The sequence below is a fragment of the Syngnathoides biaculeatus genome, chromosome 22, assembly GCF_019802595.1.
Source record: "Syngnathoides biaculeatus isolate LvHL_M chromosome 22, ASM1980259v1, whole genome shotgun sequence".
NCBI classification, from domain to species: Eukaryota; Metazoa; Chordata; class Actinopteri; order Syngnathiformes; family Syngnathidae; genus Syngnathoides; species Syngnathoides biaculeatus.
The window spans coordinates 5,768,893-5,793,737 of NC_084661.1; the positions used below are offsets into that span (position 1 = coordinate 5,768,893).

Genomic DNA, 24,845 nt, shown 5'->3' on the forward strand with positions numbered 1-24,845 from the left:
GGAGTAGTACAGGGATGGAGATCCACCAGCCACTTATTTTTCGCTGCCAACTGAGTTCAAGCAGCCCTGACACCCTTCCACACAGACTGAAGGCATGGAGATGGTTCCGCAGCACCACTATATGCACCTCATCCTTAAACAAGGGAGGCTGGCAAGGGAGGTTGGAAACCGTAACATGCTATTACAGGTTACATAGCTGTCACAAAGCTGGTGAGGAGTAGTGACAATTTTCCATCTATCGTTGGAAGGCGCAGTATCCAGGAGGAAATATGGTATGATACAGGGAAAAACAGATTCCAGGATTTTAGTTGCCAGCTTTGTCTGGGGTTTGGTTTGGGAGTGGCAGCCAGAAGACAAACTTGTTGCTGTGCCCACCACCTCAGAGAACTCTTTCTATAAATGGAATGAGAACTGGGGACCCCAGTTCATTAAAATGTCCACAGGGATACAATGACGTCTGAACACGTTAAGGACAAGAAGGTTAGCAAAGGGCAATTTAGGAAGAGGTATATACTGAATACACTTGAAGAACAGGTCAATAACGGTGAGAATGACATTTTTACCTTGTGATTGGCTGGCGACCAGTTCAGAGTGTACACCGCCTCTCACCTGAAGAATGCTGCGTTAGGCACCAGTACTCCCACAACCTTCATGATGATAATCGGCTCAGTTAATGGATGGATGGACATTGTTACCTTCAAATAGAGGTAGGCCGGTGACAAAGTCCAGAGAGATGTGGTACCATGGACTTCCTTGGAATGGATAAGGGGCACAGGAGACCAGTTGGAGGTAGATGTGAAGCCTTATCTCGGGGGCAGACAATGTTTTCTTGGCTAGACTGCTTCATCAGAAGTGTTTCTGGATGAAATGGATGGTGCTGGTGATGCCAGGATGACAGATGCGGTTGGAGTTTTGTGCCCACTGAAGGACGTCACAGCACGCGATATCGGACGTAAACATTTGGTGAGGAGGTCCGGTCTTTGAATCTAGGTGTGTCTTCTGAGCATCTTTAACCACCTCTTCGATTTTTTGCATGGCTTCTCCCGCAATGCACGAGGAAGAGAGGATGGGTTCTGGTTCAATTGGACTGGAAGCAGGTGCAAACATACAGGAGAAGGCATTAAGGTTGCAATTGAGCAAACCAGGGTGGAAAGAGAAGCCAAAATTGAACCATTTGAGAAATATAGCCCAGGAAGCTAGCCTGAGATTAAACTGCTTGGCAGAATAGAGTTAGGTGAGATTTTTGCGTTCAGTCCAAATAATAAAGAGTGTAACGGTTCCCTCCAACCAGTGCCTCCACTCCTCCAGTGCCCAAACGATGGCTAGCAGCTCATGGTTCCCGACGTCATAGTTCCGCTTGGATGTAGAGAGGCTACAGGAGGAAAAGGCAAAGCGATTAAGTTTTTGGTCCCGCTGGGAGAGGACAGCTGCTTCCCCAGTGTCAGAGGCGTCAAACTGCACCCCGAATTGGAGGGATGGGTCAGGGTGTCAGAGGATGGGAGCACTGGTGACTGTTCTTTGAGGTGTTTGATTGCACTCTATGCAGTAGAGCTTCAAAGGAAACGTGAGCTGATGGAGGTGAGACTGGTGAGAGGTATGCCAACCTTGCTGTAGACACAGCCTAAAGACTGTTGAAATGTTGAAATGATTGTGAACTTCAGAAGGCAACCTTCACCACGCTGTGCAAATGTACTGTGTCAACTTTCGAGACCTTAAAGTTCCTCGAAATTAGTCTCACAAGACCTGAAGTGGGAGATCAACATCAACTCTATTCTCAAAAAGGCCCAGCAGATGATCTACTCCCTGCGGCTCTGAAGGAAGCATGGCCTGCCACGAGAGCTGCTGAGACAGACAGTTCTCTACACGGGAATCAAATCAGTACTGTGTACCTCCATCACAGTAACTAACCAACTTTTTCAACTTCTTCCCTCGGGTAGCCACTACCGAGCAGCACAAACCGAAACCAGCAGGCATTGCAACAGCTTCTTCCCCCTCACAATTAACTTCTTAAACAACAAACTTACAATACAACTGCAACATGCTAGCAATTTTTTGTCTTGAATTTGTTGTCACAGTCTGCCGGGCTAATTATTATTATTATTCTCGTCCACTCACTGTAGTAATCTCACTACACTACACCATCTGCAGATTTGTTGTTAACCAACAACAGGCCTCTCACACCTCAGTAGCATCTGGTTCACTTGAACAATCAATTCAGGAATATTTGCAACACTGGCACAATCGACATTCTTCCAGATTACTGCAGGACGACTCACTTGAAACTGCATACATTCCTTGAAGTCTTGACACCCTTGGCACAATGGTCATTACACTCTACCATTGCTCTATTAACTGTTATAAATGATTAAGAACTCTGCATTCTCTGCATCTTTTCCACAATTGTTAAAAAAAATAACAATTGCCAGATTACTAGCAGCCTTTATTGCTCTGTGACTGTTACTGCAATGTCTTTATGTCTCGATTTACTCTCTGTCCATTACTAGAGTGTCTCCAACTGGTGGAGACGAATTCCTTGTATGTTTCTGACATAGTTGGCGAATAAAGATGAATCTGATTCTGATTCCACTAGTGTTTGATGTACGGCATTTTTGTTGTGAATACATTTTAACAAAGGCAACATCCATATTCATGAAACAACAAACATGGCTCAAAAAACAATTAATCACACAAATACAAGTAGCCTGAGAATCTCTTAAAACAAGGGACATTTGTGTGTCAGCAACAGTAATATCTTTCCTGTGTCATTCTCTCGAGAACCACATAAAATAGCATGAATGCTATCATACAGTACAGTACATTATATTTACAATGTAACCTAGACAACTGTCTTGACAATCTATTGTAAAACCATATCTTTCTTTAACTACCTTATCAAGATACACACTTAAGTATACACACACCCTACCTCTCCTTTACCCATACTACACTTTTGGACTTCAACCTTTAATGGTGTGAAATTTGAAGCAACCTCTTCATAGACTTGTAGCTCCACGGCTTAAACAGGTTCGTAAATGTCTTTGTTTGTTAGTTGTTTTTCCCTGATTCTGTTTTCTAGGTGGGAAGTTGTTATAAACAAATACATTATTATGAAGGCTTGTTCACAAGCCTTTGAGGCTGCTTAAAATTACAATACTGTAATTTCCTTTAACAGTCTACATTTTACTTGTAAGTCTGTAAATGAAATCTTATGAAATGGAATTTACTGGATTTATGTTGGATAGATTAGTTATTTCAAAATAGTTCCTTTTATACTACTGTATTTGTGTTGTGTGCATGATACGGAATACAATATAAACTACTCAAAGACACAGCAGAAAAAAGAAACCTGAATTGAGATTTCATGTGTCTTTGTAGACACCCAATATTTGAATTAGATATGATAAAACAAATAAAGAAATAAATTGGTAGGGAAAAAGAGCCCGACTGACATGATTTTAGTCAGAATGACATACATCACACAAACACGAAAAAGTATTTTGTTTTCCTCTTATGTTGTATTTGGTTGGTAATTACATTTAAAACGGTAGAACGGTGGTCCGACATGTTAGCGCCACTGATGTTAAAAAAAAAAAAAAGACTGGCGAGCGCATATTCATCGAGTGGTATGTCGATTGGTTGAAGCCACCGGCCGCCATCTTGGTACTCCCAAAACGTGTTGAGGACATGGTTCACGGGTTGGATAATGGTGGGGGTTTTCTCAGAGTTTGGCATGTAGAATTAAAACTGGTCGTGTGAGCTTGACATTTTTTCAGTTCTGGTAACATGAAGGATTTTTAATTCGACTAGGTAAGCCAAAAAAGGTTAAGTGCAAAGCAAAGACATATTGAGGTGGTCTTCATAATTCACCCACGGGAACACGAGTTAGGTTACGCGTTCCGCATGGACGTTCTTGTTCGTTACACTTCCGGTGTTAATGTGTTAGAGAGTTTCCCGCCATAATGGGTTCACTCTGTCGATGTCTGCAATAAAATGAGGTTTGCTTTTGTGTTCAACACTCACACAATATAACACCGTGACGAACAAGAAACCTTGCCTATTACCGAGAGCCTGATTTCAGTGACGTTAACTTTTCCAAAAATACGCTGTGAAGCACTATCATCATAACATAGCAAAAAACTAAGCATTTTTTTGTCATAAAAACATAAAATTTCAAGTCAATCAGTTAGATATATTTTTGGAAATAAGGACTCGCAATGGGACAAAACATGCTAAACGCATTGTTCAATTATTGTCTCTAAGACGTCCTATTTCAGACAGAAATTTAAACTTGTATCAAGATGGCGGACAGCGACTTTTCGGTGGCCATTGCGCCATCCAGTCTTTTTTTTAGATCAGTGGTTAGAGCATTAGCCTCACAGTTCTGAGGTCCAGGGTACAAATCTCGGCCACGCCTGTGTGGAGTTTGCATGCTTTTGCCTAAGTGGGTTTTCTCCGGGCACTCTGGTTTTCTCTGAAATCCCAGACATGCATTAATTGGAGACTAAATTGCCCTCAAATTTGATTATGAATGTGAACACGGTTGTTTGTTTCTATGTGTTCTGCGATCGGCTGGCAACCAGTTCAGGATAAGCTCCAGCACTCCCACAACCCATGTGAGGATAAGGATAAGAGAGAGATGTATGTTTAAAACATATATGAAACTTATTTTCAAACATTATTTTATATATTTTTTTTAATTAACAGTGTATATAAAGTCTTACAGCCCTGACTGTAACACAAGGATCCCAAAATATTGCGTGTAAACAAGAAACAAACATAACAAGGTGGTACAATAATAAAATGCATGGACTATTTTGGAATTATAATACAGTTTTATTGTCATCTGAGTAACTATTAAGTGGGTTCTCTGAGCAAGTTGGGTGCAAAATCATGAACAATATCACCATTCGATGGTGTTGGTATTCTACCCTGTCATTCACTGGAATGAACCCCAACATACATTCACCTGCTTGTCGCCTCTCATCAGACACAGCTGCTGCTTTCAGATGACTAATTCTTAACCATATCACAAACAAATAAACCTTATGTGGCTCCAGAAATGAAAACTCCCTGACTATTTGGACCTTTGGACTCACATATCTTATAGTCCAATGGCTAGCCACATATGTGGGTGTGTCAGGAGTAAAACAAGCTCTCAGAGGGGATCTGACTGAATACAGGTGTGCAGAATACGTGATCATAACAACTGGTATACTGTATTATCTGATGAACTGGCATGCGTGGTTATATAGGAGCCATCAGAATGGACTAAAATTGATTACTAATAGTGTGCGTGTTTGTTGTATTCGTATTACTGTAATTCAGGACTGAAAGAAAGACAAAAGACGGTGCAATAGACTTCAATCTTCTTAACAATGGTAAGGCAAAAAAAAAAAAAAAACACATTTGATGCTCTAAAATACAATTCTTTGGTATCTCCCATATTCTCACTGGTTATTTCCTGGTAGGATGTAGGGATGTTGGAAATTCCTGAGGAGCTGTCAGAAAGGTTTCACAGAACAGCAGGTAATCTAAAAGACAGACAATTAAAACAAATGTTTTGACTGATTGTATTTACAGTTTTGCTTCATTCAAACAGGGCATCGACATCCAGCAATAGTGACAGAGGTTGCACCTCCCCAAGTAAAGGCACCACACAGTGTTACTCTGCCTCAAGATTTAGACAGATACCCATTTTCTCACTATGTCAAGTCCATACTGAAGGTCAGTAAAAAGGTATCTCTCTCTCTCTCTCTCTCTCTCACACACACACACACACACACACTTGCCTATACATAGACACACGCACACTATATACTTTTTAATATCAGACATCTTTCATTCTTTTTGGCCTTGCTTTCATTTTTGTTTGAAAAAAGTTTCATAATCACATGTTCCTCTTTGTGAAATAACTATTCTTTCTCTTTGTGAATTAATTATTCTTCCTCTGTGAATTAATCATTTACTTGCTCTGGCACTTGATTTGTTCTTGCTTTGTTCATGGTTTGGCCCTTATTACTTGAGTTAATTGCAAAGGGCGGATCAAGGGAGTGGCGAGGGTTGGCCCTGCCCACTCTGGAATGAAACTCGGCCTTCCCCAAAGTATCACATTACAATTGTTGCTGCTTTTTTTTTTAGTTTGGTTCTTCGTTTGTTTGAAGGATATTGTCCTCCTTGACAGAGCCTCGAGTATGCAGTTTGTTAGAATGTTTACATCAAGTGAACAGAGCAGGAAACAATGATGGCACAGAATTATTCAGACTTTTGAAGAGGTTTGGGAGTAGTGGAGACGAGAGGGACAGAGTGCACAGGGAATCAGGAAGGTGAACTTGAAAAAAAAAAAACGTGGTATGAGACAGGGGGAACAAGGTGATGAAAAGTGTACGGCATGATGTGACTCAGGTTCTGGTTTGGATGGATATGACTAAGGCATCGAAAGAAGAATAAAGCGACTTAAGAACAGGGAAATGAAACTGGAGGACAAAGTTTGATCTTTACTTGGGTGTCTCTGCGGGCCACCATGCAGAGGTCCAAAATAGATCACCAAAAGGAGTGCCCAAGAAAAGGTCTTGGACTTGGATTCGCAGGATGTGGAGAAGTGGGGATGTGACAAAAACTAACTTGGACTTGAACTGGAAAAATTGAAATCTCTCTATTTCTACAATAATTGTTTCCAACTATTTAACACAATACTGGAACCAGTCAACACATTTCCATCCCTATCCTTAATCACCCTTACCTGATGCACATTCGTCCCATGTCTATCCCCCTGTCTGGCCAACCTTGTGTATATGTTGTCATATGCCTCTTGTTTCGAATTTGCCACCTCTCCGTTGCATCTCAATGTATTCCTTTCCCCTCTCCTCAGTCCTCTCAGTGTCCTACTTCTTCACTCATTTCTTTCCTTATATGACTTTCTGTATTTTGGGGTTCCACCCTCAAGTCTTCTTCTCCCCTTTCCTACCAGAAGACACACTTAGTGCTCTCCTACCAATCTCTCTGATCAGCTTGGTTATAGTAGTCCAGTCTTCAAGAAGCGCCTCCTGTCCATCGAGAGCCTGCCTCACCTCTTTCCGAAAGGTGGCACAACATTCTTCCTTTCTCAGCTTCCACCACATGGTTCTCTGCTCTACCTTTGTCTTATTAATCTTCCTCCTCTGCCTACACACCACCATCCTCTGCTTTCAAGATACACTCTCACCTACCACTACACTCAGTAACCTCCTTCAGATTATATTGACTGAACAAAATGTAATCCACCTGCATGGTTGTACCTTTGCTCTTGTAGGTCATCCTATGTTCCTGCCTCTTCTGGAAATAAGTGTTCACCAGGGCCATTTGGCCATCTGTCCCTCAAAATTCCATTCCTGGATGCCGTATAACTTCTTCCTTGCCCCTGTTTCTTTCACCAACATGTCCATTACAATTTACACCAATCATAGCTCTCTCTCTGTGCCTGGGATGCTCAGAACTACTTCATCTAGTTCCGTCCAGAATTTGTATTTCATCTCTATGTCACATCCTACTCGTGGGGCATAGGCGCTAACCACATTATACATAGTAAGTAAGTAAGTAAGTTTCTTTCGGCTTGTCAAATTTCAGCCTCATCACTCGATCTGGTACTCTTTTCAGCTCCAAAACATTCTTAGCCAGCGCTTCCTTTAAAGGGAAATTCCGGTGGTTTGGATTAACAATGTATCCAATAGGTCATGTCATACGTACTGTACCTTAACAATGTGATGTGAATCCTTTCCCATTTAATGGCGCTTTGAGAAGATTTTTATCGGTAACTACAAATTTTCATGGGGGCCGCCATTTTGGCAAGTTACATAACCTGCATGCTCGGATGTGACCTAATAGACATGCAAACAAAGAAATTCTCGCCGGTTTGTAGTATCTTCACCTGTGTTACCACCACAATCGGACACGGTACAAGGCCTCATTGTTTTGCTAAATTTTGCCATAATTCGGATAGAAATAATCTGCAAAATGTTTGATGGCATGTTCTGCCCAATAAGAAAGATATTCATTTAAGGACCGGAAACCGCAGTGCCCAGAAAAAACCTACGCAGGCATGTGGAGAACACGCAAATGCCACAATTCTCCACACACACACACACTCACACAAACTCAACAGAAAGAAACTCCACAAAAATAAAACCCAGGTACTCAGAACTGTAAGGCCAACGCTTTACCAGCTGAGCTAGCATGCCGCTGTTGTGGAGGCTGTATTAACTTCTACCAACCCAAAGATCATTTTATTATCACGGATCCCAGCCGCCCTGTTGGGTAAAACAACCTCTCCCACAATATAAGGCCTACCTTTCACTGATGGTTCTACCATCCTTCATGGCCACGAGTGCTGTCCTCACTGCAGTCCTCCGCTGGCTTGCCTAAACTCACTCCAAAATCGATAGGATGGATGAATGGTGTGTCCCATGCATCAGCCGACTCGCATTCTTCATCAGATCGGTATAAATCTGAGCAATCAGCGCTGTCCGTGATTGTGTAGGAATGTAACCAAGCTTTTTGTTTACACACTTAATGTCCCGTGCATTGGCCAAGTAGTCAAAATGTTCATCATTCCAGCCCAAAGAACCATCCGAAAATTCTATATTATTTACAGCCACAGGTTCAAATCTGTATGGAAGTATACCTCCGTCTTCCTGATCAACCGATACTGCTATTTCTTCATCAGTTGAGGATAAATCTGAGAAATCAGCACTGGCCATTGTTTCCCAACGTAAGCGACCCTTTGTTGTCGGGCCTATTACGTTACATCTGCACACATAGGTCATGTGACCTGCCAAAATGTCGTAATTGCTGATAAAAATCTTCTAAAAAACATTAAATAAGAGAGGATTAACATCACATTGTCAAGGTCATATGACATGACCTATTGGATACATTGTTAATCCAAACCACTGGAATTTCCCTTTAAAATAACCCCTATTTCATTTGTCTTCCTATCTATGCTATGGTAAAATAATGTAAACCCTGCTCCTAAACGTCTAGCTTAGGCTCCACCACACATCCTTGTCTGATTAGCAAATGGGCAACACTTTATCCGTTGATTAAATGTATAAGGTCATATTTAAGCAAATAATGAAAGTGCAATAAAAGTAAAATATTCTTCATTCCCTCTCTTGATCTATAGAATAGATCACAAAAACAATCATGAAAATTCCAAAAGTAACCCTTCAAGAAATATGGAAAGCATAAAACCCTCTCGAATCGTCCAAGCATACCCTCACCCTAACCCTAACCAAGTGCATAGCCTCATGATTCAGAACACCCATAAGGTTTAAACCTGCAGGACAGTACTAGACAACTCAGAAACAGCAAAACATTTCTAAAAAAGTAATATCACGCAAAAAGTATCAGTAGAACAGAAGGGCAATGCAAACACAAGGTATGTCAAAGTCATGACAATCAGGAATCGGTGGAAGTTTAGTATCATTTTCAGGGGGAGCGATAGCAACAATAAAATCATCTTGAGGAGTGTGTCGGGGCGGGGGTCTAATGAGGACATAATTACCGCGGCCATCAACTGGGTCACCAGTTGCCTTCTCAATCAGATGGGTTAAAAGAGAACGAATACAAGGAATGCAACAGCATCCACAGAGGGTGAGAATAGAGGTGAAGACAACCGGAGAGATGAAATGACACCCTTCCATTTACCAAACACATTCATCCAGTTATCCCACATAGATGTGTCAACACCAGAGTGTTCCTTCATTTTCTTAGTCAGGGTTCTAAGTCTATCTACGGCCTTAGTGAGGGGTCCACCGGTTAGGTGTTATTCGGCAAACCCCTCCTTTCTCGGCCAACAGTGCATCTAATGTGATTCTATTTTGGAAAGTCAGAATATATGTAGCCTTAAGTTGCTCATGTACAGCTCCAAGTCCTTCAAGGGTGAAATTGCCTAAACGTTGCACATTATAATGTATGTAATTGGTACGGTCGACATTTTCATTAGGAACAACGGGGAAAAGAGCGGAAATTACAGGTGTATTTTCAAAACCGGCAACTACCTGATCAGCCAGTTCTGGGACACCACGGGGGACGCCAATAGCGTCAATTTAGGTGGGGTCGTGAGCACCGAGCCAGGTAGGTTTGGACCTACGTGAGTGGTGTAATAGGCCAAGAGATTCCTTGACGTGTTCAGCAGCAACCGCCAGATAATCTAGGGTGAGAGGAACAAATCTAGGGTGAGAGGAACAACGAAAATAGGCAAAAGTAAAGTTACTCGTGCACATCTGCCCGTACTGTTGCGCGGGAGGTGGTCGAAGATACGGTCCCCTCCGCACCACCACCACACATCAGTACGGCTGACAAGTTGGAAGAAAGGTCTTTCCTGGGTCTCTGCACACTGATCATCAGAGATATTGTCAATTGGAGCGCCATTATTATATTATTATTATAAGAAAAATACAGGTTAAGTTTTGGTGTGCCACAGCACGATTAATCACAGGTTTGTTCTTTTGGGGTGGTGTTACCGGGTGAGCAGTATCCCAAATTTTGCATTCATTTTTAGTTGGCACATAATTTTTCATAAGATCTGGAACACAGGTGTAGATGACAGAAGAGGAAACAAGATGGAACAAAGGTCGAGGTCCCGTACATACAACACAGTCACTCAGGGTCTTATTCGCCGCTTGTTCTGCCATTAGTAACCTATTATTCTTTACTGCGCTAATGCCTGTCAAAACCCTAAACCACTCATCAACAGATAGGGCTTTATTTATAATACAACTCTTCTCTGTGGTAAATAATTTCCGGGTGGGTTGTGCTAACAGCTGGCACAGATGTGGGTGCAGGTATGGGGTATTTTTGAACTATTTCCCAGATCAAAATACCAAGAACAACAATAACACCAATAATAAGAATGCCATAGATTCCTGCTCTCCCTCTCTCGATCCAAAAAGCAATTGGACCACCTCTAGGAATCATGGTTTGCAATAAAAAAAAAAAAAAAACAATAAAATAATAGTGCAATTAAGAGTCCATAGCAGGGCAAAGCATGGAATAATGAAACCACTTAGTTCCTTTTCCCTCCAAGCGGACTGCTTTGGAGGTACGAGCAGTCACCTTGTGGGGGCCAGACCAACAGGTTCTGACAACTTACGAGAGAGTAGTTTAAGGTACACAGATGACCATTTAGGAAGATCAAGTGTAGGAGGTGGTGATGGAAGAGAGTCCTGGTTCTGTAAGGAGAAATTAGAAGCAAAAGAAAGAAGTTGTGTCCAAAACAGTTTATGAGAAAACTTGGGAGACACAACGCCATCCTCCAGCAATGAGGAGGAAGGGCCAGGCATCAGATGACCTGTAAGAAGTTCGTAAGGAAAGAAACAAGTAGAGCGAGACACAGTTTGTCTCACAGACATTAGAGCAACGGGGAGAGCCTGAACCCAATTCATGCTGGAAGAGGTACATATTTTAGCCAGTTTTTCCTTCAATGTGCGATTCATACGTTCAACTGAACCTTGACTGCCCGGGTGATAAACACAACCAGATTTGTAAGTTAACCCTAACCACTTCTCTACAGTAGCGAGGTGTGTGGATGTGAAATGTGCACCGTTGTCCAAGCGGATGAGAGCAGGGAAACCGTACGTTGGCCGCGACCTGGAGAAGTCAGAAGTACAGATGACCACCCTCAACTTGTCCGTATAACACTCCTGTGTTTCTCATATGTCTCTCTTTATCTCATCTGTCAACAGCCAACACTCGTCTACATCCCTCGACTTACGGTCGGGGTCAGCAAATTGTAGGGATTTGCGAGTTTGGACCCTACGCGTGTCCACGCGTCGAGAAAGATATGACCAATGATTAGAAAAAGTTAACAGCAAATAGATTTATTACAAAGGAATGCAGTACAGACGTCGGGGTCTTATCTAGGTATCTGCCGCACATGAGACGTGTGTCTTCTGGAAGGATAGCCAAAAAAGAAGACAAAAGCTGCCCAAGGTTTTTATATGTATGGGTCCATGGTAAAAGTGGCTGCCCCCGCAGTCTGGTCCTGGGCCGGGATGGTAACTTTCCACTTCTTATCTGGTGTCGTTCGTCTCCACAGCAACGCCTGGGAGAGGAGGATGGCGCTAGCCGGTTTTCTGCATACAAAGATCAAGGACAACCACCGGCTCCACAACACATCCTTGTCTGATTAGCAAATGGGCAACACTTTATCCATTGATTAAATGTATAAGGTCATATTTACGCAAATAATGAAAGTGCAATAAAAGTAAAATAGTCTTCACTCCAAGGAACCCACTTTAAAAAAATACCTCCAAAGTCAGATTAAGGACTCGGTGGATCAGACAATTGTACTGTTCCTCTTTTTCCACTAAGTCCAGGAACATATCATTATTTCAGAATGGCATTCCGTTTAGCCATCAACTAAAATGGAGATCGTGGGCTGCTAGCTCATTGTCACAGGAGAAATTTATTCTGTCCATATAATTCTAGTTCATGGGTATGGTCCCAATGTCCTGCCATTTTTAAGAAACTGTTCTCCTGAATAGCTAATGCCTAATAAACCTAATTATGAGAGGGTATTTAACTGTGCTCGAGTCCCTTACATGAACAGTTCCACAAAGAAATGGGTTTCATATTCTAACACAGGGAAATTCTCAAAGGTAAACATTGAAAACTCCAACCTATCTGATGTGTGGTGATTTTTACATACATTGGATCGAGACTACTTGTTTCCCTCTCATGTACAAAATGTATACACCCTGTATAAATGTGACTTTTTTTAAGACTAAGTCCATCCATCCATCCATTTTTTACCACTTCTCCAGGTTGGGTCTCGGGGGAAGTAGGTTCAGCAGTGATCCCCAGACTTCCCTTTCCCTAGCCACTTCTTTCCAGTGAGCATTGGAGATCACGGCTTGATGAGGCCAACAGAACCACATCATCTGCAAAGAGCAGAGATGTGGTACTGAGGCCACCAAACCGGACACCCTCTACACCTCAGCTACGCCTAGAGATTCTGTCCAAAAAAGTTGTGAACAAAATTGGTGAAAAAGGGCAGCCTTGGTGTAGTCCATCTCTAACCAGAAATAAGTACGACTTATTGCCGGCAATGTGGGCCAAACTCTGACAGCGGGCGTACAGGGACCGATCTGCCCACATCAGGGGGTTCGGTACCCCATACTGCCAAAAAAAACCCCACAAGACTCTCCAAGCGACACGGTCGAACACCTTCTCCAATTCCAGAAAACACATGTAGACTCGTGGGGCAAACTCCCATGCACCCTCCAGGATTTTGTAGAGCTGGTCCACTTCCACGGCCAGAACGAAAACCACATTGCTCCTCTTGAACCCAAGAATTGACTTCCTGCTGGACCCTCCTCTGCAGAACCCCTGAATAGACCTTACCAGGGAGGCTGAGGAGTGTGAAAAGGGGGAACCACCACTCCAGTCTCCCAATCCAGTGGCACTGGCCCTGATGTCTTCGCGATGTTGCAGAGGCGTGTCAACCAGGACAGCCCCACTACATCCAGAGCATTTAGGAACTCCGGGCAAATCACATCCACCCTCAGGGGCCTGCCACCAAGGAGCTTTGTAACCACCTCGGTGACGTCAACCCCAGAGATAGAAGAGCCCACCTCAGAGAACCAGACTCAGCTTCCTCATTGGAAGGCGTGTGGGTGGAATTGAGGAAGTCTTCAAAGTATTCTCAGCCACTGACTCACAACATCCCGAGTTGAGGCCAGCAGTGCCTCATTGCACAATGGTACACAGTGTTGACAGTGCACTGCTTTCTTATCTTGGGATGCGGGACGGTGGACCAGAATTTCCTTGATGCCTTGAAGTCTTGAAATCATTCTTAATAGCCTCACCGAACTCCTCCGACACCCAGGTTTTTCTTCTCTGACCACCAAAGCTGTATTCTGGCTGGCCAGGCAGTACCTATCAGCTGCCTCGGGAGTCCCACAGGCCAAAAATGCCCGAAAGGACTCCTTCTTCAGCTTGACAGCATCCTTCACTGTTGATGTCCACCAATGGGTTGCTGCCACAACAGACGCCAACCACCATACCGCCACAGCTCTGGTCGGCCGCATGGAACATCATTCATTCAGACTCAATGTCCACCACCTCCCCTGGAACGTGAGCAAAGTTCTTTGTGAGGTAGGAGTTGAAATTCCTTCTGACAGGGGAATCTGCCAGCCATTCCCAGCACACCGTCACAATATGTTTGGGCCTGCCAAATCGGACCAGCATCTTCCACACCATCGAAGTCAACTCACCAACAGGTGGTGATCAGTTGACAGCTCCGCCCCTCTCTTCACCCGAGTGTCCAAGACATGCGGTCAAAAGTCTGATGACACGACGACAAAGTCAATCATCAAACTGCGACCTAGAGTGTCCTGGTTCCAGGTGTACATGTAGACACCCTTATGCCTGAACATTGTGCTCGTTATGGACAACCCGTGATGCGCACAAAAGACCACTAACACAACACCACTCGGATTCTGATTGGGGGCGGGGGGCTGCATTCTTCCCAATCACCCCCTTCCAGGTCTCACTGTCATTGCGCTCTCCAGCACTCCCTCTAAGGACTCCAAAAAGGGTGGGTACTCTGAACTGCTGTTTGATGCATAGGCACAAACAACAGTCAGGACCCGTCCTATCTGAAGGCGAAGGGAGGTTACCCTCTTATCCACCGGGGTAAACCCCCATGTACAGACCCCAAGCCGGGGAGGCAAAAAGTATACTCACACCTGCTCGGTGTCTCTCATCTTGGGCAACTCCAGAGTGGAACAGAGTCCAACCCCTCTCAAGAGGACTGGCACCAGAGCCCAAGTGGTGCATAGAGGCGAATTCAACTATATCTAGTCGAAACCTCTTGACCTCACACACCAACTTGGGATCTTTCCCTCCCATATACGTGACATTCCATGTCCCTAGAGCTAGCTTCTGTACCTGGGGATCAGATCACCAAGGTCCCCACCTTTGGCCACTGCCCAGCTGACATCGCACCCGACCCCAATGGCCCCTCTTACAGGTTGTGAGCCCATGGGAAGGGGAACCCATGTTACCCTTTCGGGCTGTGCCCGACCGAGCCCCATGGGTGCAGGCCCAGACACCAGGCACTTGCCTTGGAGCCCACCTCCAGGCCTGGCTCCATAGGGGGACCCCGGTGACACGCGTCTGGCCAAGGGAAACCGAGATCCAACATTTGCAGTCGGATAGACTAAGTCATTACCTCTAATTTCCAATTGTAACTATCATGAAAGATTGATCTCACATCATGGCCCACTTCTGCTACTCCTGCCTTGCGTCCCTGCTTCCCTGCATTTGGGTTGTCAACGATTTGCTTTACCTTCCTCGCCCTTCACCAGCCGCAACCGTGACACAGACAATTCAGCCCCTAGGATTATTGGACACACAAACCCCTCCAGCAGGATAAAGTTACAGCTTCCAGGAGTGGAAGGTAGTGAATGTAATTTGTTCAGGTTTTTTCCCAATCCATTTTTTTTTTTTTTAGAAAGCAATGAAAATGAATCATTGTGCGTATCCAATTTCTTTTACTTGGAGCTGGCAGTTGCTCATCTTGAAAGTCTTTACAATGGCCATGGTTTTGTGGACAAATGTTAAAAAAAACCCCATCTAATTAGTCTTTGTACATAAATGCTAGTCCACTTCCTGGCTTTTGTTGAAGTGGCCTTGAACAAATGGGCACCATCCTAACCAAGCCCAGAGTCTAGAGATGCAGCACTGTTTTTCACTCAGGCAGCTCTCCTTGCATGCATACATACGTGTGATTTGGTGAAATGTGTGGTGTGAAGAAACATAAATAAACAGCTATGTGTTAAATTACTCCTTGAGTAATTACAATGAGGCGGCAAGGTAGATTAGCTGTCGAGTGTTGTCCTCACAGTTCTGAGGACCGGGGTTCAAATCCTGGCCTACCCCTGAGTGGAGTTTGCATGTTCTCCGTGTGCCTGTGTGGGTTTTCTCCGGGCACTCTGGTTTCCTCCCACATCCTGAAACATGCATTAACTAGAGACTTTAAATTCCCCAGCGGTGTGATTGTGAGTGATTGTTGTCTTGTCTCCATGTGTGCTGTTATAGTCTGGTAACCAGTTCAGGATGTACTCTGCCTGTGCCCGATGACAGCCGGGATTGGCTTCAGCATGCCCATTACCCTCGTGTGGATAGAGAGCTTAGAAAATGGATGGATGGATGGATAATTAAAATGAGATGTAATAGTGGGCCACTGGTTTGCACATCTGCCTAACAATTCTGAGGACCAGGGTTCAAATGGCAGCCCAGGCTGCATGGAGTTTCCATCTTCTCTACTTCCCTGCTTAGTTTTTTTCCAGGAACTCCAGTTTCCTCCCAATCCCCAAAACAGGCAGCAAGTGATGGCACCTTACTGGTTATCAAGTGGGCTTCCTTCCATCATCAAGTCTTTCGCTGATAGGCCCACGACACTCTCGAGAGGGTTCAGCAGTGAATCCCAGCATCCCAGGTTCCAGAACACCAGCGAGACACTTCAGTACTTGGTTGTGCCACCAGGTGTAACGGCCTTGAGTAAGACTTGTCTTTCAACCAACCAGGATGTGCTCGGTGTTGCAGGACTTGGGCATAACAGGCACTTGGGATCTTTGGCATACCACTGGCTTAGGCCGTGGGAGAATGTAAAGCGTCATATTCAGCTTGCCCTGAATGCCTCCATCTCCTAAAGCTGTTTCCCAGCCAAGCACTGCCCTTGCTTGGCCTGTGACACAGCTTGGACGCACCTTTGTGCTTCCTCTTCTCAACGTACCCCCTGGACCACCAGCTTGCGCCGCTCAGCAGTATTAGCCTTGCTCCATACTGGTCTACTGGCCCCGAACCCAAGGCCACTCCTCTCTTCCTGCACTTGGCCAACGATTTCCTTGTGTCTGAATGCTGCCTTTGCCTGCTCATTTGCAGCCACTGGTGTCCACTTCCTCCCAGTGGCCAGGATGAGGGCCGTTTGGGCTACTAAGGTTACCCATCCTTTCCAGCTTCTTTGTACTGGTACCTCAGATCCCTTCCAAAATGCTGCAGAGATCCATGTTGACCTTCTTCCACAAAGCCTTGTTGCAGGCCTTGGGCATTTGATCAATGGCCTACGCCCCTGGATCTTCCGCTCTGTGGTTGATTGTAGTGGTAGCTTGGGTCCAGGTTGCGCTCCTGTGCTTTGTTCCTCCTCCTCCTCCAATGGGACAGGGGCGTTGATGTCCTGCAGACTGTGATGTGTGTCCTGCTGCTGAACTTCTGCCGACTGACTTGACCTGCTTCTCAAAACGTAGCTGTCAATGCGACTTACCTGCTGTCCCTTCTTTAGCCATTGTTTCCTGCCGTGGTGAATCTTCAGGCCCTGAGTGGAGGTAACCTTTGCCAACCACAAACGCAGACTTGGAGCTTAAGTCCTGCTTTGACTGTCGAAGCTTCATTTATGCTGATAGATGTTCTCATAGTCTTTTCCGTTCCTGTGTTCATTACCGTCTGCCGATGAGCCATCTTCCACCCCCGCTCCCGCAGGCTCCAGGAGTGTTTTCTTAGAGTTTTCTGTCGCAATGTTGAGTGGAACATAGCTTAACTGAAGAGTCTAAGTTTCATGTAGGTATGGATGTATGAATGGCTGTTTGTTTATAACTGCCTTGCGATTGGTTGGCATCCAGCCTCTCACCCAAAGAAAGCTAGGATTGGCTCCAGCACTGCCGTGAATTAAGTGAGGATATGGAGAACAGAAGATGAAGAAAATAATGACGAATTATAATGACTATAATAAATTCAATTGAAACATTTCTTTTCACAGGATACATGGTGCCAACCTCAGGGAACACCCATCCAAATAGCGCTCACCCCTCTAGAACCAGACGATGCCTCCACTGCCCTTGAAGTTTATAAACTGGTATTGGAAAGATCGTAAAGATAAGATATTACATTTGTTGTTCCCATCAATCACGATTTTTAATCCACTTTTTCTTTAGATCATGCGGTTCACAGGTGAGTCAGACCTCAGTGACTTGCAGGAGCAGATGTTGGGAAACTACATAATTGAGAAAGGCCAGAACCAACCTGCCTTAAGGGATGAGATCCTGGCCCAGTTGGCATACCACACATGGGGTATGAGTGAAGAGCAACGTAACCTGCAAGGCTGGTTGCTTCTGGCCTGCTGCCTCTGTGCCTTCACTCCATCCCCAGTACTAGAAAAACCCTTGCTAAAGTAGGTGGAATATTTGTGTTGAACTTTATTTTGGTCGTAAATATTTTTTGAAACACTGAATATACATGCAACAAAACACCATTGTTAAGGAGTCTATGGGAAGAACTGTATGAAGTAATTGGTTCTGCAGGAAAAGATTCCAATTTCCCCCAATTTGGAGGCACTTGAGTGGGTAAAATGTGTCTCTCACTACTTGTATTTTCATCATAAGCAAATTACATTACAGGTATGTGTTTGCAGATGATCGGATGATAGAAAATAAGTAAGCAAGTCTGGACTCTGCATCCTTTGCATAGTTGTAGAAAAAAAAACACCCAAGTGAGAACAACCTATCAAGAGACAGAAGGCATTACCAACGGTAGTTTCGCCATACAGGAGTTGTCTTGAACCTGTCATTGCAAACAAAGGCTATTGGCTACTTCTTCTTTCGGCTTGTCCCGTGAGGGGTCGCCACAACGTTTCATCTTTTTCTATCGAAGCCTATCTCCTGAATCTTCCTCTCTAACACCAATTGCCCTCATGTCTTGCCTCACAACATCCATCAACCTTCTCTTTGGTCGTCTTCTTGCTCTTTTGCCTGGCAGCTCCATCCTCAGCACCCTTCTAATATTGTACTCCTCTCTCACCTGTACGAGACACATGTCCAAACCATCAAAGTCTTTTCTCTCAAACCTTGTCTCCAAAACATCCGACTTTAGCTGCCCCTCGAATTAGTTCATTTCTAATCCTATCCTTCTCATTCCTAAAGAGAATCTTAATTTCTGCCACCTCTAGCACGCCTTCCTTCATCTCTTCATTGCTACCGTCTCTAATCCATACATCACAGCTGGCCTCACCACTGTTTTATAAACTTTGCCCTTCATCCTAGCAGACTCTTCTGTCACATAACCTTCCGCCAGCTATTCCAACCTGCTTGCACCCATTTCTTCACTTCCTTACCACACTCACCATTGCTCTGGATTGTTGACCCCAACTATTTGTAGTCGTCCTCTGGGGGGATCTCAAGGCTTCTCCAGAGCAGCCTTGAGAAATAGTCTGTCCGGTTGTCAGGGGCGTAGCCAGGCCCCAGCCCTGTGCGTGGCTACCTCTGGCAGCAACTCATCACATGCACCCCATTTTCTCTGAGAATGCGATGTATTTAAGCCTTACGTGTTTTTTTGCTAGTTGCTATTCGTTGTTTGAGACTACATTAGTCTGCATGACTATACAAGCTTCTTGTCGCGTATTTGCCTCATTGTCACGGCCAGCGTTCCTGTGCCACCACAGCCAAGTCTAGTTAAGCCTTGCCTAGTAGTTATCCAACCTCGTTTTCATGTTTTTGGACCTTGCCTTTTGGCACATTTTGTGTCTTTGCCTTTTTTGAACTGCTTACCTCTGTTTGACCTCTGCTGAAAATAAAACCACCATCGACAAGGTGTTGGTGCCTCTGAGTCCTGCATTTAGGTCCAACACCATGTCCCATGGTCATGACACTAGCAGATCTTGGGCCATCACTGGGGCCTCCTCCTGGAGGGACCCTCCCAGAACCCCTCTCCAGGAGGCATCTGAATCAGATGCTTGCCATGTAAATTGGCTTCTCTCTATTCAGAGGAGTAGCGAGCCAACTCTGAGCACCTCTCAGAAAACCAAGCTTCTCACCCTATTTCTATGGGAGAAACCAGATACCCCACAAAGGAAAATCCTTTCGGCTGCTAGTATTCGTAATCTTGTTCTTTTGGTCACAACCCATAGCTCATTACCATAGGTAAGGGTAGGAATCTAGTAACTGGCAAAGAGCTTTGCCTTTGGGCCCAACTCCTCTTTCACCATGACAGATCAATACAGAGTACGCCTCTCTGAAGTCGCTGCTTTGATCCATCAGTCATTCTCCAGTACCAGTCTTCCATCACTCGAAAACAAGACCCCAAGATACTTAAAGTCCTCCACTTGGGACATGATCTTCTCCCTGACCCAGAGAGGCCACCCTCTTCCAACTGAAGACTATGGTCTCAAATTTGAAGATTTTTTACCCAGCCACTTCACACTCGGCAGCTGTTAATATGACAATTGTGCAAGGCGTCCAGATGTTAAGGAATGTTCAGACGCAAAAGCAAATATATCGATTTTTGTTGTTTCTGTAGATTCTTTGATAGATAGATAGATAGATAGATAGATAGATAGATAGATAGATAGATAGATAGATAGATAGATAGATAGATAGATAGATAGATAGATAGATAGATAGATAGATAGATAGATAGATAGATAGATAGATAGATAGATAGATTCTTTGATCTATATAATCAAAGAATCTACAGAACTGCTTTTGCGTCTGAACACTTCATATACAGTTTAATGTGATTAGTTATGCAGTAATCAGGGACAATGTAAATTTTGCAAGTGTTGTAGATATTCCTCAGTCTATTGTGCAAGTCGATCAGATGCTACTCAGGTGCGAGAGGCTTGTATTGCGCAACACTTGATGTGTCGATGGTGGAGCGTGGTGAGACTAATCATAGTTTGATGGGGTCATCACAACCACATCATCTTCAAAAAACATGATACTGATCTAAAAAAAATATGATTCTGATTCTGAACAAACTGGTCCACCTCAACATCCTGGCTGCACCTGGAAATTCTGTCCATAAAGGCAATGAACAGATGGATGGCAACAGAGACTCTTGGTGAAGTCCACCTCTCACAAAAAAATAATTTGATTGCCCGAAATGTGGCCCAAATTTCCGAGATTGTTCATACAGGGACTGAACACCCCATAGCAGGGAGCCTGATACCCCGTCCCATTTTAGCACCAACAGGGCTGCCCAAGGGACCTGGTTGAATGGATTTTCCAAGTTCACCAAAAAAAAAAAAAAAAGAAATGTAGAGTGGTTGGGACAACTCCCATGCATCATCAAGGATGCTGTTGAGGTTGTACAGCTTGTCTACTGTTCCATGGCTAGGTTGAAAACCTCACTACTCTTCATGATTTGACTTCCTGATGGATCCTCCTTTCCAGAATCCCTGAATAGACCTTACCAGGAAGGCAGAGGAGTGTGAACCCCAATATTTGGAACATACCCTCTGGTTCTCCTTCTTAAAAAAGGAGACTACCACCCGACTATGCCAAAACAGAGGCACTGTCTCTGATGACCAAGCATTGTTGCAGAGCCGTGCCAAGGAGGGCACCCCACAACATATACAACCTTTATGAACTCAGGACCTAGTTCATCCACCCTCAGAGCCCTCCACTGAGGAGCTTTTTAACCACCTCGGTGTTTTCAACCCCAGTGAGAAAAGAACCCACCTCAGAGTCCAACACTCAGCTTCTTCATGGGAAGGGGTGTGGGTGGAATTCAAGAGGTCATGGAGGTATTCTCCCAAAAGTTTTCAAAGTATTCGGCCCACTGACTCACAACGTCCCTACTTAAGGTCAACATTGCACCATCCCCACTATACACAGAGTTGATTGTGCACCACATCCCCCTCCTGAGACCGACAGATTCATCATTCAGCATGGCCATGCAGCTTGATAGGACAGGATTAAAAAAAGCAACTTCATAAGCAGGATTCTCCACTGTCTCTCCAGACACTGACTGTGACACTATATTCTTTGCTTGCTATCAATATTGTCCTTGTTATATTGTTGTTCAAGAAATCAAACTGAACTTAAATTAGAATCAGCTTTATTGGCCAAATAAGTAACAACACACAAGGAATTTGTCTCCGGTAGTTGGTGCTAGCAGCATGGTGGGACACCTGTAGACCTTTGGCCTCACAGTTCTGAGGACTGTGGTCAAATTCCAGGCCTCGCCTATGTGGAGTTTGCATGTTGTTCCCGTGGCTGCATAGGTTTTCTGCGGGCACTCCAGTTTCCTCCCACATTCTAAAAACATGCACCTATTGGAGACTCTACATTTTCCCAAGGTGTGGTTGTGAATGTGACTGTTGTCTTTCTCTATGTGCCCTGCAACTGGATGGCAACCAGTTCAGGATGTACCCTGCCTCCTGCCCGATGACAGCTGGGATTGGCTCTAGCACTCCCGCGACCCTCGTAAGGATAATCAGCTCAGACAATGGATGGGTAGACGGACAGTACGACATACATGTTGAGTACGAAGAACAAGAACAAAAAAAACTAACAGGAACAAAGAACAATAGACAGTCAATTGACAGGGAACTTTTTTTCTTTCTTATAAGAAGTCACCGTTCTGCAAAGTTGTGCATGGATGCAGAGTCTTCTAGCACTTCAAGCAGTTACAGTGCACCAGTGCAATGACAATTGTGCAAAAGGGTGTCAAGGTTCAAGGGGTATGCAGCTGTCTGTCTATATTACTAATACTGATTGGCCCAGCAGGGTGTGACAACAACAGGACAAGGCAGAAGAACTGCAACATGGTGCAGTAAAATACTATGTTCGCTGTTCAAGAATTAAATAACTTAATTGCTAGAGGGAAGAAACTGTTTGAATGCTTGCTAGTTTTTATTACATTGATGGGTAGCGCCTACCCAACGGAAGGAGCTAGAACAGCTGCACTGTGTTGTGTTAGTCTTTTTAACATTAGTTCATTAATTTTCGCAGTGTATGTGCAGTTGAGGTTCAAACAAAATCTTGAAAAAATTTACATACTTTCCATTTAGATATGTATCGGACCACGGACCAATGGAATACCGTTCACTGTGCCAGCACAAACTGCTCACATCTATGCAGCTCCAAGCACCCACTTCCCGTATTTGTCCCCCATCTCAGCTGGAATGGATCAGCAACAAAAGGAAAGGCAGAATGCTTGTGGATGTATCTACATTCAACGGTAAGTAAGTGCCATTATTAGAGTCTCCTCCAAACAAGCATTTGCAAGCAGTGATGACCGGCCCTTGCCCCCATTTTTCATGTTTTATCCTTCAGATGATCAAACTTTGACACGATGCTTGGTATCGGGGAGAAAAAAAAAGGGAACAATTTTGGTTTAAAGCAGCCATTTTGGGTGAATTAAAGGACCAATAACAAAAGGGTTATGAAAAGCCAACTAAGCTTTAAATATAAATAGTTTTCTGAATCGTGTTCGTCGTACTAGTATTGTCTGCTTGTTAAGGACATTGAATATGAACAGAATTTTATGTATATGCTTTGCTGAAATTTTCATTTCATTTTGGAAAATTCAGTGTATTATGTTTGATCGCTAACTACCTCCGGACCAACTTATACTTTCAAGGTAGATAGTGTTATTATTATTATTATTAAATCCCTGATAATTAATTCACAATAAGGATACACTACTCTAAAACAGTTGTTGAATAAGTTTGCAAGGTTATAAGACCTTTCCAAAATTGTAGATCAAACTGGACCATTTGAGATTAAAATAGATTGGTGGCTTTATACTTTACGTCAAATCAGTTATAAGTATTGATTGAAATTATGAGTAATATAGACATTAAGTCCTTCTTTATTGGGATATTTCATTAAAGATCACGTTTACTCATCCCACAATGGGGAAATTTGACATTTGGACAAAGCACATTAAAATTGATCCTGGAGCATGATTGATTTTCTTGCTAATGGGAGAAATGGAAACGGTCTAAATGTTGGCATGTACTAATGTAGATTTTTCATTGTATTCATAAATTATCTCACCAAATGTATGAAGGATTTTTAAAAAAAATATTTTCAATCATAATTTCACATAAAAGTCAGTTATTTTTTTTTCATCTTCAATGGAAACCCATAATATCTGACTTCCTAGAAGAGAAGTTCACAACTGAAGTGGAGTCCTGGACCACAGGAGAAAAACTCGCCTCATGGTTTCTCTATGCCAGGTGGTTCATAATCTACACTGACAGATAATGATCCCTGCGTGTCCAAATATATAGTATACAGGTACAGTAGATAGGTATACATGTATTCAAACAAACCTTTAATGACATTCATAGAGGTATGATAGAGGCAACAGAGGGATGGTCTGTCTCTCTTCTGACTGATGAGGGGTGGTCTGATTTGGCTGGATCAGACTTTGTCATGGATCTGCTGGCTGGCACTGAGGCAGAAGTACTGACTCCAGGCACACCTTCTTCAATTAACTCTGATTACCTATTCAGTGGCCTGGATGACCGGTATGAGATACACTTTTTTTTTTTTTTTCAAGCGTTTCATAAAGAACATAAAGAATATATCGATTGCGTCTCACTTTCTGTTATTTCAAAGGACACCAGTTACGGATCTTGAGGACTTTATTCCGCCAGCACCAATCACTGAAGCTCCAAGAGTTCCTCATCTTCCAGGAAACCTGTGGGGACGGGACTTTCCACAGGAAGGTATGGCAGTATTATCCAACCAAAATATCAAGATGACTCCTCCAATAATGATCAAAAGAAGAAAAACAAACTACTAAACAAGAGGTGGGGTACATTATGTTCTTCTCAGATCTCAGATGTATAGGTGCACACTGCCGTTTACCACCCTCGGTACCTTTTCAAGAACCAATTTGAGTTTTTTCATCTTTTTTTCTTGTCTGTAGGCCATCATCAGCAGATGGATGCATATGTTGATGACTTGTTTGAACTGGACCAACAACAATTGGTTAGTGTTCTCAGGATGAAAACATTTCATTTGTTTTATTTATTTGCTTTTTCCTTAAAAGCTTGAACTTTAACAGTATAAAGCTTT

At 43.6% G+C, this 24,845-nt stretch overlaps 1 protein-coding gene across 4 annotated transcripts in view; it reads left to right on the plus strand.

Annotated features, from left to right (window-relative positions):
• Positions 1-2,957: 2,957 nt before the first annotated feature.
• Positions 2,958-24,845, plus strand: part of myo15b (myosin XVB) — a 160,675-nt gene continuing 138,787 nt past the window's right edge. For all 4 annotated transcript variants that reach the window (XM_061809561.1, XM_061809562.1, XM_061809563.1 and 1 more), the window contains exons 1-11: positions 2,958-3,024; positions 5,326-5,378; positions 5,469-5,526; positions 5,600-5,724; positions 17,798-17,893; positions 17,973-18,208; positions 22,826-22,995; positions 23,926-23,998; positions 24,113-24,292; positions 24,384-24,493; positions 24,697-24,758. In XM_061809561.1, coding sequence (XP_061665545.1) covers positions 5,376-5,378; positions 5,469-5,526; positions 5,600-5,724; positions 17,798-17,893; positions 17,973-18,208; positions 22,826-22,995; positions 23,926-23,998; positions 24,113-24,292; positions 24,384-24,493; positions 24,697-24,758 — 1,113 coding nt within the window. In that variant the 5' untranslated portion in view covers positions 2,958-3,024; positions 5,326-5,375. The remainder of the gene's footprint in view (positions 3,025-5,325; positions 5,379-5,468; positions 5,527-5,599; positions 5,725-17,797; positions 17,894-17,972; positions 18,209-22,825; positions 22,996-23,925; positions 23,999-24,112; positions 24,293-24,383; positions 24,494-24,696; positions 24,759-24,845) is intronic.